Here is a 15,394-nt window from a genome sequence, read left to right on the forward strand (position 1 = left end):
CCCATCTTGAGATAAGGAATAGAGTAGGGGCCTGGGGCTTCCAAGAACAGGAGGGTCACCCACAGGCAGATAAGAGCAGATGTTTTGGTAATTAGGGATCTGCCCTGCCATATAGATAGAGGTCACATAGATATAATGTGTCCCTGGTAATAACTCTCTGGGAAAAAATTCCCAATTTATATTATTTTTTAAATTTCCAATTTAAATTCTTCTAGGCAGTTAAGCGAGAAGCAGTAATTTCTCTTAAGTCCGCAGGGTCTCCATTGCCTTTAATTTGAAAGACAAGTGTGCTTGTGTTCAGTTGTGTCTGACTCTGTGACCTCGTGGACTGTAGCCCGCCAGGCTCCTCTGTCCATGGAATTCTCCTGGCAAGAATATTGGAGTCGGTCGCCATTTCCTACTCCAGGGGATCTTCCCAACCCAGCGATAGAACCTGCATCTTTTGTGCCTCCTGCACTGGCAGGCAGATTCTTCCCCACTGCGCCACCTGGGAAGCCCCTTATTACCCATTGTATGTGCGTGTGCTAAATCGCTTCAGTCCAGTCCGACTCTTTGCCACCCCATGGACTGTAGCCCGCCAGGCTCCTCTGTCCATGGAATTCTCCAGGCCAGAATACTGGAGTCACTTGTCATGCCCTCCTCCAGGGGATCTTCCACCCAATATCAATTCTCATTCAGCCAACCATGTTTTACTGTGTTGACATGATGACAGTCGCTAGTCAAAAATAGTTTAAGACCTAAGAGGGGAAAAATGAAATAGAGAACCACTGTATGGCATTTCTTAAACTAACACGTTGGACGGGCGAAAGGCTCACATGCCAAAGTGGCCCATCTGAGACCTGCCGTGAAACCCTACAGATCTAACATTGGGAAAACCGGTCTGTGAGTCACGGAGAAGGGATGGCGGATAGGAGATGTGAAGAGGGAAAATCAGGGACCAGAATGACGCTACGCGCTTGCCCAGCCACTTAAACACCATGAGTGTCAATTTAGGAGACAGCTTTGGGTCAGGTGGTGAGTTTGAGTTCTGACTGTGAGAGCTTAGAAAAAATAGATAAACTTTTCAATTCTCGGCTGAAAAATAGCCCTAATAACAGAAAATGGCACGTCAGAGAAAAAAGGTGAGGCTTGAAAGATATTTTATATAAATAATCCCTCACGTCTTCAATGATGTATTCTTTTTTGATGACCCCTCCCTCCTTCCGCCCCGCCCCGCCCCGCCCCGCCCCGCCCCGCCTCCCCTCCCCTCCGCGCAGGCGCCCTGTGTGGCGCTGAGTCAGGCTGCGGGGGGGCGGGAAGTCGGACCCGCCCGGCGGGGATTGATCTTGCGCTTGCGCAGTGGGCGGCTCTGGGGCGGAGCAGGTTTATATTCGCCGAGAATCAGCTGACGCTCTGCATTGCAGACTGCGGAGTCCGGTGGCGCCATGTACTCGTTCTTCGTCCTGGCCAGCCTCCTCGGCGGGGGTAAGCCCTGGGAGCCCCACGCCCCCAGCCTGGGGTACGGGTCCCCCGCAGAACGCGGCCCGCTCGTCCTGGAGCGGGCTGTACCCGGCCTCGCCCCTCTGCTCTCCGTAGGGATTGGCGGGGGGCGCTCACTGCGCAGGCGCGTGCGCAGCGCCTGGTAGCTGCTGGGCGGCGGAGGGGCTGCGGGAGGCCGTTGGAAACCTGGTTGCTAAGGGTCTGGGGTCCGGCGGGTGGGGCAGGGGAAGTAGCGTCTCCCTCAGGGCTTAAGTGGGCGTGGCTGGGGCTCACCCGGGCCTTCCCTTAAACTCCGTCCTGCTCTCGGGGTGGGCTGGTAGGGTGACCCCCCTCCAGCAGCTGTGTTCTGCTTCTGCTGGGCGCACGTGATCGAGATGGACTGGAGCCTCAACTTCTGAACAGACTTCGGCCCTGGGCCTCTCTTGCCCCAGTTTTTAAAAACATTGAAGTTGCAGGAAGCACAGAAGTATTATGTATCTTCTGTGTTGATGCTTATCTTTGTATCCCCGTTTACTCTTCACCCTACATCTCGAAGATGGTATGAGGGTTTTGTTGTTCGCAATGGAGCCCTCCTTTCATCTTGCATGGCCATTGGCCGGCTTTGGCAGTGGCCTTTATTTTGGTGAAAACGTAGGTACCTGAGAAGTTGGCGCTACACAGCAGTATTCTTACACCCACTAATTGTCCTGAAGTAGTACTAATGGTTGTTAAAATCTCTACAGGGCCGAGCTTGAGACCTAGCTGCACTGCCTTCCTGGAGTTAGAAAGGGCCCTATACCCTCCCCACACCCTCAGCCTTTGTCTTCACATCTTAACCTCATTTAAATCATGACAAAGGGCACGGAGTGAGATAAATAGAGCCAGATTTTAATTTAAATACAGAGAGGTGCTTACACAAATCCGAGTGTTTTCAGATAATAGACCACAGAGGGAAAAAAATGGGATCTTTACAGCCATTCTCAGGTTCTGTATCTGGTGAACTGTAATTTAAGGGCTCGCTTCCATTTTAACTCATGCAGCAATCCAAATTTAAATTAAACTGTAACATAATGGATGACAGTTGATGGAGAAATCAAAGAAATAAGTTATTTATACGTGAGATAGATTTAAGGTGTTTTTCCTCATGTTAGCTTTCAGCAACTTCCAGGAATGTGTCTTAACCTTAAACCAAACTCCTGACCTTGTTTTACTTGTGGATTATGAAAGGCGATCAGTTTATAAAGATGTTTGGTTTATAATCACTGAAGAAACTTTTTATTGCTGGGGTTGATACTGCTTGTTATTCCATGGTGTAGTCTCTAATTTATCTATACTGATTGAGAACAATTATTTCATTTTTCAGTATCCAATTTTTCTTACTGGCAGTGAGTCACTCCTCACAAGACCCTTAGGGATTCTGAATCACACCGCACAAAGAGGAAATGTAAAGTCCTCCTTGGGTACAGTATACATGGGAGTGTGGCTAACCAGACAGTTAACCTAGACACCTTCTTCCCAGAGCACTTGGGAGACAGGAGTGTGTAATAATGTGCTCCAACCTTGCTGCCCAGCCTTCAGGATTACGGCAAGGTCATGCTCTGAACTGGAGAAGGAAATGGCAACCCACTCCGGTAGTCTTGCCTGGAAAATTCCGTGGATGGAGGAGCCTGGTAGGCTACAGTCCATGGGGTCACAAAGAGTCGGACACGACTGAGCAACTTCACTGATTCATACTCTGAACACAATGTGTGAATGCCTGCTTGCTTTGACAGTTCTGGCCTCAGTGTAGGTTTTTGAAAAGATAAAAAAATGTTTAGGATTGATGTTGAGCTTGTTAATGAAGGTGCCTGGTGACGGCTGCCATCATCTGCTCCCTGAGAGCGTGTCATTCTGGATCTGCAGAGGCTTTCTGCTTTGTGTTTCAATGATGTCCTGGTGGTAGAGACGTTTGCTTTTGAGTTACTTTTCCAATCATCCTGTTGCCTGTCCTTTTTCTCCACCTGGAAAAGAAATGGCAGTGATGGTATACTGAGAGAAATGGAGAGTGCCTCCTCTGACTGCTCAGGAATGAAGATACCGAGGCCCCCAGAAATGACTGCCCCAAACCGTAGGCCATTTACTGGGGAAGTCAGAATCAGAACACAGGACTCCTGACAGTGCTTACTCTTTGTCTGTTCTTCCATCAACATGAATTGCTTAATTCTTTACAAATTTACTGGGCTGTAATTTACCCCCGGAAAACATGCACATTTTAAGTGTACAAATTGAGGTATTACTGCCCATGAGCAAGCCCACTCCAGAAGCCCCTGTGCCTCCCATCTCTAACTTATCCCAAAGGAAACCACTCGCTTAGCTTCTAGCACTGTCGATGTAAAAACCCAACTGCTGTTATTGAGCTTTTTATACATGGGATCATAGAGTGAGGACATACTGTTGGGTGATTCTTCTAGAGGAGAAAGGCAGGCCCAGCGTTAATGAGGTGAAAAGTATAAGACCTGTGGCTTGGTGTCTGGGAGGTGGTACATATTCCCTAAAGCTTAGCTGCCTGTCACTGTCTCTTGTGTAGAGGCTAGCCAGCTGAACAGTTTGCCCAGCACTGAGGCAGGTAGCTCTCTAGGGATGCTAGAATGTATTGTGTACAAACTTTTATTCGTTTAATAGCTGCTCTAAAAATCTTTTTTCTTTATCGTTGGCCTTGCTGGGTCATCGTTGCTGTGCTCGCCTTCTCTAGTTACAGTGTGGGGGCTTCTCACTGTAGTGGAGCACGGGCTCTGGGTGTGGGAGGGCTCAGGAGTTGTGGCTCATGGGCTTAGTTTCCCCATGGCTTGTGGGATCTTAGTCCCCAGGCCAGGGATTGAACCCACGTCCCCTGCATTGGCAGGTGGATTCTTAACCACTGGACCACCAGGGAAGTCCCGTGACAGCTTATTTTTATTAAGATGTTGTGTGCGCGCATGCTCAGTCAAATCTGACTCTTTGTGACCCCATAGACTATAGCCCACTAGGCTCCTCTGACCATGGGATTTTCCCAGCATGGATACCGGAGTGGGTTGCCATTTCCTCTTCCAGGGGATCTTCCCGACCCAGGGATTGAACTCGCATCTCCTGCGTTTTAGCAGGCAGATTGCCACTGAGCCACCTGAGAATCCACTTATTAAGATGCAAGACATGATTATGGCATGCCTGCTGAATATCCTCAGTTCCAGTTTTCACCTGTCAGAAGGTGAAAGTGTTAGTCGCTCAGTTGTGTCCAACTCTTTGGGAACTCACTGCCGGTTTCTTCTGTCCATGGGATTCTCCAGGCAAGAATACTGGATTGGGTAGCTATTCTCTTCTCCAGGGGATCTTCCCGGCCCAGGGATTGAACCTGGGTCTCCTGCATTGTAGGCAGATTCTTTACAGTCTGAGCCACCAGGGACGTCAGTTCCAGTTCTCATCTGTCAGGAATTTGGACAGTTTCCCTGGTGACTCAGACGGTAAAGTATCTGCCCGCAATGCGGGAGACCCGGGTTCGATTACTGGGTCGGGAAGATCCCCTGGAGAAGGAAATGGCAATCCACTCCGGCCCTCTTGCCTGGAAAATCCCATGGACGGAGGAGCCTGATAGGCTACAGTCCATGGGGTCGCAAAGAGTTGGACATGACTGAGCAACTTCACTTCACTTCCTGTTTATCAGTTTTTAGTCAGAATCAACATTCATAGTAATATGAATATAATTTGTGAAGGGGTTATTTGTATTAGCCAATCAAGGATTTAGTAAGTGCTATATTTAGTTGCATTTGACAAGGTGTATCCAGTACCACCTATGATAGCTGGAGTGTATTGGGTCAGGTGGTCTGAGTTTTTCTAAATGAGGAAGGGGAACTTGCTCCTACATTTTCTTGAGATGTGAAACCGTGGAATGGCTGGGCTGTGGCTTGACTGGATTGGGAAGAGGAAGGGCTAACAGGGAACTGCTGGCTGGGGAAAGTACCTAGTAAGGCATGGGACGTTCCCAAGACCAAGACCTCGCCTCGTTGGGCCGCTGTGCGCTGCAGCTTCTGGAGGCAAGTCTTCCAGCATGGGCATTCTAAACCTAAGCCTTGGTCCTGACACCCATGATTTGGGTCTTCCTCCTTTTTCTTGCCTTTTTTTTTTTTTTTTTAATCCTTTAAAAACTGATGGTAAATACTGTAGTGATTGGGATGAAGAGTTTGTTGGCAAAAGCACTCATTTCCTTTACTTCTGTTTACTGAAGTTTCAGAAAATAACCCCTGAATTGTGTCCTTGGGTAATGGCCTGTGCACTGAAGAATAATCTGTTGAAATTTCATGTTTTCTTGTGGAATTTGTAATTCTTTAATATGGGAGTGAGGTGATACTGTGGAATTGAAGTTTTACCTAATCACACCACTGCCTGTATGACCCTGGGCAGTTTTCTTAAACTACTTTACAGGTAGGACTGATAGTCATTCCTATCTGACTGGGCTGTAGTGATGCTTTCATAGCTTACTGGATGACAGGGCCCAGGCACGAAGTGCGCTGTAAGCTTTGTTGTCACGCCGTATGGAAGCAGTGCGTGTTTGGTAATGTCCTTGTTCTGCCGGAGCAGCAAACCCTCTCATCTCAGCCCTTGATTTTGTGATGTCTCGTGCCTTCTTTCATTTCAGAAGATATTGTAAATTTAACAACAAACAAAATTACATTGACTTGTAAGTGTGTGTGTTGGTCATAATTACCGGGTCAGAAAACAAACCAGGGTAGGTAGTCAGCCATTAGGAGGGAGGTGGGAAAGAGTTTGGCTCGGCAGCCAGATTCTCAGTTTATGGATCAGTCTTTAACAGAGCAGCCCAGCAGATCAGGTTGGCTCCTGGTAACCTGACTGCTCAGATTCTAGGCCCATCGTCACTAACCATGGTCCCCGGAGCCTGTTCCACACCCCCTCTGCGACCTCTCACCCCCAAGTCTGGTTCCCTACCCATCAGTGGAGGTGAACTAATTAGGTAATAACTGCACATCACAGACAAGTTACATTATTGTAATAAGGCAGAGAAAAAAGTCTGTCTCCCTCCTACCACCTTCCCCCCCACCCCCACCCTCGGGCCTTTCCCAGAGGCACCCTGGTACCAGCTTCTTTAGGAACCTCCCTGGTTACCTACAGGTGACTGGGTGTATAATTACCCTTCTGTTTTTCTTTTTAACACAAACACATATTACACTGACTGTTTGCTCCTTGCTCTTTTTTTTTTTTTCCCAATCATGGAGCATCCTAGACATCTAGAAAAGTAGAAGAGTAATTATAATGAAGACCTATGTATATTTGTTGTTGTTGAGTCACTAAGCTGTGTCAGACTGTTTGTGACCCATGGACTTCTGCACTCCTGTCCTTCACCATCTCCCAGAGTTTGCTCAAACTCATGTCTATTGAGTCAGTGATGCCATCCAACCATCTCATCCTCTGTCATCCCTTTCTCCTCCTGCCTTCAGTCTTCCCTGGCATCAGGATCTTTTCCAGTGAGTCAGCTTTTTGTATCAGGTGACCCAAGTACTGGAGCTTCAGCTTCAGCATCAGTCCTTCCAATGAATATTCAGTGTTAATTTCCTTTAGGATTGATTGGTTTGATCTGCTTGTAGTCCAAGGGACTCTCAAGAGTCTTCTCCAACACCACAGTTCTAATCCCCTAGTTAAGATACAGAACAACCCACCTCCTTGCATAGATAACTGCCTTCCTGAGCTTGGTGTTTATCATCCCCCTGAAGGTCTATCTTTATACTTTCATGCATGTAAGTGTGATCTTCAGCAGGTATGAGTAGTATTGTTCTGGATATTTTAAACATTTTATAAATAATACGTATTCTTGGGTTTTTTTTTTTTTTTTTTGCTAGTGAGGTTCATTTTGAAAATTTAGGTCTGTTTCATTCATTTTCACTAAAGTAAAGTATTCCATTTATATGATACTTATTCTCCATTCTGTTGCTAGACATTCAGATTATTCCAGTTTTATTTTTATGCTGTAAATAACTGCTGTGCACATGAATAGACACTTCTTTACAGGATATACCTAGGAACAGAATTGCTGAGTTGTAGAGTATATCTGGGCTTCCCTGATGGCTCAGATGGTAAAGAATCTACGTGCAATGCAGGAAAACGGGACTCGATGCCTGGGTCAGGAGAATTCCCTGGGGAAGGGAATGGCAATCCACTCCAGTATTTTTGCCTGGAGAATTTCATGGACAGAGGCGCCTGGCAGGCCAGAGTCTATGGGATCATAAAGAGTTGGACAGTATCTATTTCCATCTTAATTAGAAATTGCTGAATTAATTTCTAAAATGATCTTAGGAATTTCTTTTCCCACAGAATATGCAGTTTTTAGTTACGTTATTAACATTTGATGTCAAACTTGAAATTTTGCCATGATAAGAGTAAAAAAATGAAGTGGTTTTGCATTTCTATTTATATCTTTATATAATATCTTTATTTATATCTTTATATCTTTAGCGTGTACAGATCTATACTACTTACCTTTCTAAATTTTTTTTTTTTAATTTTGGAATAATCTTAGATTTACAGAAAAGTTGCAAAGCTAGTACAGTGAGTTTCTGTATACCCTTCACCCTGTGTTCCCTGCTGTTACCATCTTGTGTAATCACTGTACACTTGTTAGAAGTAAGAAATTAAACTGTTAACTGGACTTCATGGGCGTCCCAGGTGGCTCAGTGGTAAAGAATCTGCCTGCCAGTGCCGGAGACTCAGGTTCAAACCCTGGGTCAGGAAGAGCCCCCAGGGGAGGAAATGGCAGCCCCCTCCAGTCTTCTTGTCTGGAAAAGCTCATGGACAGAGGAGCCTGGTGGGCTACGGTCCATGCGGTCGCAGCGTTGGAGACAACTGAGCGCGCATGCAGACTGCATACTTTATGTGGATTTTACCACTTTCCCCACTAAGCTCGTGTTTTTGTTCCAAGCGTGGATCCAGAATACCACATTGCACTTCAGTTGTCCTGTCTTCTTAATCACTTTCTACTTCCCAGCTGTTTAAAAAAGTAGCTGCAGTGTATTTTATTGTATAGATGTTTCGATTTAGTTAAACCTGTTGATGGACATCTGTGTCCCAGAAAAAGTGAGATGGGTTCTAATGACACTTCTAAATTTTAAAGTTGAATTCTGGTCATATTTGGATAGGTACTGCTTTTGAAAGGTAATTCTTTACGACAGGAGATGTTATAGAAAGTTCTTTTGGCCAGTCTTTGTGATGTCACTTATTACAGTGAAAAAAAATAAAAGATAAAAGCCAAAACAAAACTCCTCTAACAGCCATGCCGGGCTGCTGCCCTGCAGGTGCAGTCGCTGACGCCAGAGGGCCATGTAGGGGGAAGACCTGCAGTTTATCGTGCGCGGCCACGTCCTCTGGTCCCCGGATACTCTGAAGGGTTCTTCTCCCTCTCCTGTCAGGTCAGGGCTGCTGAGTTACTGTTGCTCAGAATTTTGCGTTTGTGTTCTGCCGGTCTGGGACATCTTCCTTTTCAGATAATCGTGTGTTTACTCTCTGCTGAGCTGTTGTCCACTGCTCTGTCTGAAATGGCTGTGCCATCTGCCTTCGTCTTGCTTTTCCTTGGCTTCATTTCTCTCTATAACACTCAGCTCTGCCGGGCTTCGTGTGATGTGTTTTTATTTGTTGTCTTGGTCACTTGCGGATATGCAGCATGTATAACAGTGTTCAGCCCCTCATAGGTGCTCAGCACTGCTGGACTGTGGTGTGAGGCAGCGAAAGTAGATGGCAGCTCAGCAAACCTAAATGCTGATAGCACCAAGTCTTTGTCACGATTAAACAAAGCATTTTCTTTTATGAACTGAAACTAATTTTGAGACACCATGTTTAGGAGTTGCCAAATCAGGAGTGACTTTGGATTCAGGTCAACTGTTGGCTTTTGATACTAGTTTGTGTCCAGACTGGAAACTGCCCATCCTTGTCCCCCAAGCTTGCTGGAGAGGATTTTGTGTAGGGAGTAGGGACACCAGAGCCGAACATGACTTAGATACCCCTGGTGGCCCTGATAATTTCTAGAAGTTATTTCCCCTCCTTTTGGTTCCAGAACTTGATTGTTTATAAATGTTTTAATGCAGTGGTTCTGCAACTTTTTGGTCTCAGGATCCCTGTGTATTCAGGAGACACTGAGAGACCCCCCCAAAACTTTTCTTAATGTGGCTTATATCTGTTGATATTTACCATCTTATAAATCGACACAATTTTAAAAATAATGCTTAAAAAAATAAATCCATTACATGTTAAAATACTGTGATTTTAATGAAAAATAGCTCTTCCCTAAACATAAACATACTTAGGGAAGGTAACAGTTTCTTTTACATTTTTGCAGTCTTTTTAACCTCTGGCTGGACTTTCAGTTGCTTCTGCATTCATTCTTTGTACTGTCACATGTCACATATTTCCAGAAAAATTCCACTGCTCCTTTGTGGGTGAATGAGTGAACAAGGCAACTAGCATCTTCGTATTACTCTTATGAGGATTTTGACCTCACGGACCCTCTGAAAGAATCTCTGAGACCCTCAGGGTTCCATAGACCATGCTTGGAGTGTGAACCACTGGTGTAGCTGATTTGCAGGAACTGCAGGTGTCAGAGTAGGTGACCCTTCCTGAGAGTTCACTGTGTGCCCAGCTCTCTTCAAGAAGCTTTTTGCTTAAAATCGATTTTATCCTCGCAAGAGCCCTCACAGGTGAGAGCAACGAAATCAGAATGCTGGGGGCATTCTAGTATCCTGCCCTCATCCATGCTGTGGTCTGAATTTTAGATTTCGGCATTTTCAGTGAAGGTGGTATTCTTTTAAGTGTTAAGTAAGTGAAACTTGTTGTAGACACACACGTGTCTGACACTTTTGTTTTATTTTACATTTAATTTATTTGGCTGCGCCAGGTCTTAGTTGCAGCCTGCAGGATCTTTAGTGGAGGCATGCAGACTCTCAGTTGCAGCGTGTGGAATCTGGTTCCCCGACCAGGGAGCAAATCCAGGCCCCCTGCATTGGTAGCGTGGAGTCTTAGCCACTGGACCACCAGAGAAGTCCCTGGAACTTTATAGTTAATAAACAATCAATGTGGGATAAGCCCGGAACACTCCTTATTAGTGGAGTTTGCATGAAAATCTTTTTTTTTTCTTTTAAAGAATATTTTCTTCTTTGGGGTGCCGAGACCACCTAGCTGATCAGCAGGGATGGGGTAGAGCCTGGACTGGCTGCTGGCTGAATTGACTCCTGGGCCGTACCCTGGGCCACGCGGATATGCATTTTTGACCCTTGCCTATACCCATCCACCTGGCTGGGTGTTAGGCAGTCCTGTCTGGCCCTGTGGCATAATCTTAGCTAAGGTGATTTAAGTTCATCTCTGATCATTAACCTAATAGGTTGACATGTTGGAAGAGCTTTTGCTGATAGTTTATATTGGACTAGAGTGCTCTTGGTTTTTTTTAATCTCTTTATTGGAGTATAGTTGATTTACAATGTTGTGTTAGGACTGGAATGGTCTTGAATGAAGGAGATAGGAATTTCTCTTCCCCAAGTTAAGTATGCCAAGTTGAATTGTTCTTTTACAATCTTAAGATCACCTCGCCCCTCAGTGTGTGTTACCACACAGGGCCGTGTGCCTGAGCATTCTGTTGCTTTCTTCACGAGGATTAATTTCTTCCTAGAATGATCTGGCTTATGAGGAAAATTTAGAAACATGGCGGCAGCGGGAGAGGAGAAAGAAGGAAGAAAGAACCTTTGTCTTAAGAAACAGAAATAATAGCCTATCTGGGCCAGAGGTAATGGCATGTTAGCCTAGGGAGCTTGAAGGCTTTATTGCTGCAGATTTCTTTTGTGATAAGAGGAATATTTGGACCTTACTTCCTCCAGATCAAGGCAGGCTGCCTCTTAGCTAATGCCATTCTGAATGATTAAATGGGCAGTGTTTTTATTCAGCTCTGTGGAATGTTCTCCAAAAGCAAGATCCTATAAAGAAGAGACAAATGTTCTTTGCCATCGAAGTTATTTGTGACACCAGCTGTTTCATTGAGTAGTCAGTGTTGACTGCATTGTATTATCTCCTTGCTCTTAGGGAATCTTAAGTGCACAAACCTGAGGTAGATGCTGCCCCTCCTGGGGTTCATCTCTCTTGGTTTCCTAGCAACCTGCTTGTTGCCATGGCAGTGCGTTACCCAGGCATCGGATCCACTGCCCTGTGGAATGTGTGCTGAGTGTTCTGATTATTGATACAGGGAGGCTGCTTGTGTTTTCTGTAACACCCTCCCCCTCCCTTTTTTTTTTATAATCTCACTCGAACAGTATTTAGCATATGTTATCGGAAATATTTAAAAAGAAATTATTTTATATGGCTAAAATAATAAGACTGATTGTTGTAACCAATAGGGCATAAAATACACATTCTAGGAATAATTATCCCCTTCACTCTCAGGTTGTTTTTGAAAATCTTTGTCAATTATGTTGTGTACATGGATATTTAAATATCCTTAATGAAGTTAAGCCTTAGTAAAGACTTATCATTTGGAGACTATTTTGGTGAGTTAGGTAGATGATTAAGCTGCTATTAAAGTTAGCCGTCAGTTAACTGCAGGCAACAGAGACCTAGAATAATGATGGCTTAAATATTATTGAACTGTTCTTATCTATCATAGTAAGTTCAGGAGCCAGGCAGTCTAGGGCTGGTATAGTGTTTCTACTTCCAAAAGAATTCAGAGACCCACATTCTTCTAGGTTAATGTTCAGCATCCTTGAAGTTTAGCCCCTTTCTTTGTGGCCCTTCCTGGCTGCCAGAGTTCCTGCCATCACATTTGTCTTTAAAAGTTCAGTAACCTCTCCTCGCATCCACCCCATCATCCAGAATGTGGTTTCATGGCCAGATCTTGCCAAAAGGGGAACTGGGAACTGTGGCTTTTAATTTTGGCAGCCTTATATGTAGCTAAGAATTTGTAGTTCTGTCCCTTTGAAACAGGTGGAGAATAGATACAGGGAACAACTTGTGGTCTTTGCCACACTGGGCGATAATTGTTCTCTATAACAGGTTGTAAGATTTAACAGTTTTTTTCTGATTTTTAAAGGTAACTTGAAAAAAGGTTAATTTATGCCAAAACATAAAAATTAGAATGTGACCACCTCCCTTTGTCATCTCCCCCCGGTTCACCATTAATAACAAGCTGGTTTATAATCAGCTGAGCTTCTTAGGTACTAGGCACTGTCATTGCTTCCTCTGCTTTCTCATTAGTCTTCACAGAATTCCTGAGAAGAGGGCACTCTTATTTTCCATATTTTGCAGGTAATTGTGGCATTAGTGAGTTGTCTGAGGCTTGGCTATCATAGACAGCAGAGCAGGGGTTTCTTCAGATCTGTCTACCCCTGATCACCAGGGCAGTGATCATGGTGCCACACTGCTTCCTGCCCTTCCAGAAAAGGAAAGGATTTGAAAGGGCTTTTTAAAAAGGTGGGTTCCAAAAATATTTTGAACAGCGCCAGCTTTCTTGGGATTGGAGGGCAGTCAGCCTGTAGCTGCAATTACATGAACTGCGGAAAGCATTTCGCTAGTGCTCTTACGGGTATCTCGCTGGGCACCTCTTGTTTTTGTTCATGCAGGGCTTCTTGTTTAATTCCTAGATATGCAGTGTCTGCTCCTGGGCTCATTAACAGTATAGCCTGTGCTTCGCTCTCCTTTAGATTTCTGGGTCTTAATTTAGCAACCAGCAACTTCTGAGGTTGTTGGGGTGCAGCTCTCCAGGTCATTGAGGTGCCATTTAATGACCTGATTAAATGTAGAGAAAGCATACTGAACAGCCTTGATTCAGCTATTTGTGGAATGCTTGTTCTGGGCAGGATAGTGGACCTGAGAAAGATCTGGTTACTGCTATGGACAGCAATAGTAATGGTGCTCGTTGGACTTTCATAGCTTGCCAGCCCTGCACTAACTTTGTTTTACAGATGGATTAATTTTTACAAATCCCCTGAAGTAGGTACTCATAAAAGGCCCATTTTGCAGATTGGAAGACTAAAATTCTGACAGTCATGTGACTGGAAGTAATAGAGCCAAGATCTGAACCTTCACTGATTTCAGAGCCAGTCTAGGGGATAAATTAAAGATAAATTAAAGATTTGTCTGTAGATAAAGATTCCGGAGAGATGATGGTAAGGAACGATGGTTGAGAGAGTAGTACTCTGGCAGTTGAAAGTGCATAGTTTTGTCATCCTGTTTCTCAAAAACAACCCAGTAAAATCCTCACTTAACAGATGAAAAACAAACTCAGATGGATAATGGTTTGCTTGAGGTCATTTGGACAGGTCTTGCAGGCAGATCTTATTTTCTTTTCAGTATACCATGTTTTAACTTAGTGGATAAGTTGCTTTAGAAGCCTCATTCTAAACTCGGGATTTAGTTCCTTCTCACTTAAGAAGTCATAGTAAGAGCACCTGAAACATGGCTATGGTGAGCTCTCACCACACCCCGCCCCCCGCCGCCACCCCCACCCCCACCCCCACCCCAGGCTCACTGAGGATTTTTGGTCAGAGTCTAGAGCTGCCACAAGCAAAGCCCATGGCTGATCGGCTCATGGCAACTGTTCTCAAGACAGTAGAATTCCATTGCAACCCATCTTTGATGACTTACATGTGGAGTGGTTTAGAACACATCTGGTTATTTTCTTCCAAGCCTGGGGAGTAAAAAGGGAATAGCATACCCACCCCTTTCCTAAGGAAATAACAAGTCTTTGGAAAAAAGCAAAACCAAAATCCTGTTCTAATAAAATGGAACTTGCCTGTGGTGTTTAGTGACTCTGAGGCCATTGTTGGTCTGACTTCAGCCCACCAGTGCTTGTCACCGAGGGCTCAAATGCCTGGCCTTTGAACTAAGTGCTTGCCTCACCCTGAGCAGTGATCCTACTTAATATGACTGACTTAAATCAGAAATCTCCAGGGGGTCAGGCAGACATTCTAAGAACGTTCTTCGAGTTCAGCCTGTTGCCTCAGAGAAGGAAGTTGGTATTTGGGGGCAGTGTGGGAAGATCAAAATAGAGATGAAAGCTTTGCTGGGAACATGTTTTGAGAAATAACACCTAAGAAAGTAGTTTAGGGTAATTTCAACATGGGTTATGTGTAAATACTGAATGTCATTTGCCTCGTTATTATGAGAGTGAAGACTTGAAGCCCCGAGAGGTCCTCCCCCGCTCACCACTCAGGATCCCGCTTACACAGAATCCCTCACAGGTTGGGCATTTCTTTTGCTTGGTGCTTCTGCTCTTGGCTAGGTCATCATGTAATGAGCCAGCCCACTCCCTTTTTGCGTCCTGTGGCTGTTAATGTTTCTTACCTGGAGCTGCGGTCTGCTTCCCTTCACCTCTCCCCACTGCCCTGAGGCCTGAGGTCTGGGGTCTGGACCCACTGCTCAGAGCAGGTCTGCCCCCGTGTCCGAGGTGGAAGGTGTCCTTGGCCTGTGACGGTAACCTGTGCACGTCCTGGAAACCTTCCGCTTCCCAGCTGAACACCTCCAGCCTCCCAGGGGCCTCACCTTCCCACCTGCGCGCCCCTCACTGTCCCAGGAAGTAGGCACACAGGCCTGCCTGTGTCCCCGGGTCCTGACCCCCACCTCCGTCCTCGTGCTGTTGGCTCTTGCTGCCCTGTTCTCTCTTCCAGCTGCACAGACTTCAGATTTAAACCTAACTCAGAGGGTTTTATTGTCCAGCTGTCCCCCTCATTCCGTGCTGCCCCGCTCCCTGCTTGGTCTTTCTGGGTGGAGCCTTGCGCTCCATTAGGTGCCCGTCATCCGGATCTCCCACCTCCCTTTCGCTTCTCCCACATCCCACCCGGTGGCACTAGTGTGTGCTGTCGCCTGCAGGACCCATCACAAGGGTGCCAGCTGGGGTCCTTCCCAGTGGGCCTGAGGTCTGCTTCAGCCTGGCTCCTGAAAAGAGAAA

The 15,394-nt window shown here is 45.6% G+C and overlaps 1 protein-coding gene across 5 annotated transcripts in view; it reads left to right on the top strand.

Annotated features, from left to right (window-relative positions):
• The first annotated feature begins 1,310 nt into the window (after positions 1-1,310).
• Positions 1,311-15,394, top strand: part of LOC120865328 (prosaposin) — a 33,031-nt gene continuing 18,947 nt past the window's right edge. For 3 of the 5 annotated variants that reach the window (XM_040242528.1, XM_040242531.1, XM_040242529.1), the window contains exon 1: positions 1,331-1,464. In XM_040242528.1, the coding sequence (XP_040098462.1) occupies positions 1,425-1,464 (40 nt within the window). In that variant the 5' untranslated portion in view covers positions 1,331-1,424. Of the gene's footprint in view, positions 1,465-15,394 lie in introns of all 5 variants that reach the window. The other 2 variants (XM_040242530.1, XM_040242532.1) reach the window with 1 other exon arrangement.

This window comes from Oryx dammah, unplaced genomic scaffold, assembly GCF_014754425.2.
Source record: "Oryx dammah isolate SB20612 unplaced genomic scaffold, SCBI_Odam_1.1 HiC_scaffold_6, whole genome shotgun sequence".
Taxonomy (NCBI): Eukaryota; Metazoa; Chordata; class Mammalia; order Artiodactyla; family Bovidae; genus Oryx; species Oryx dammah.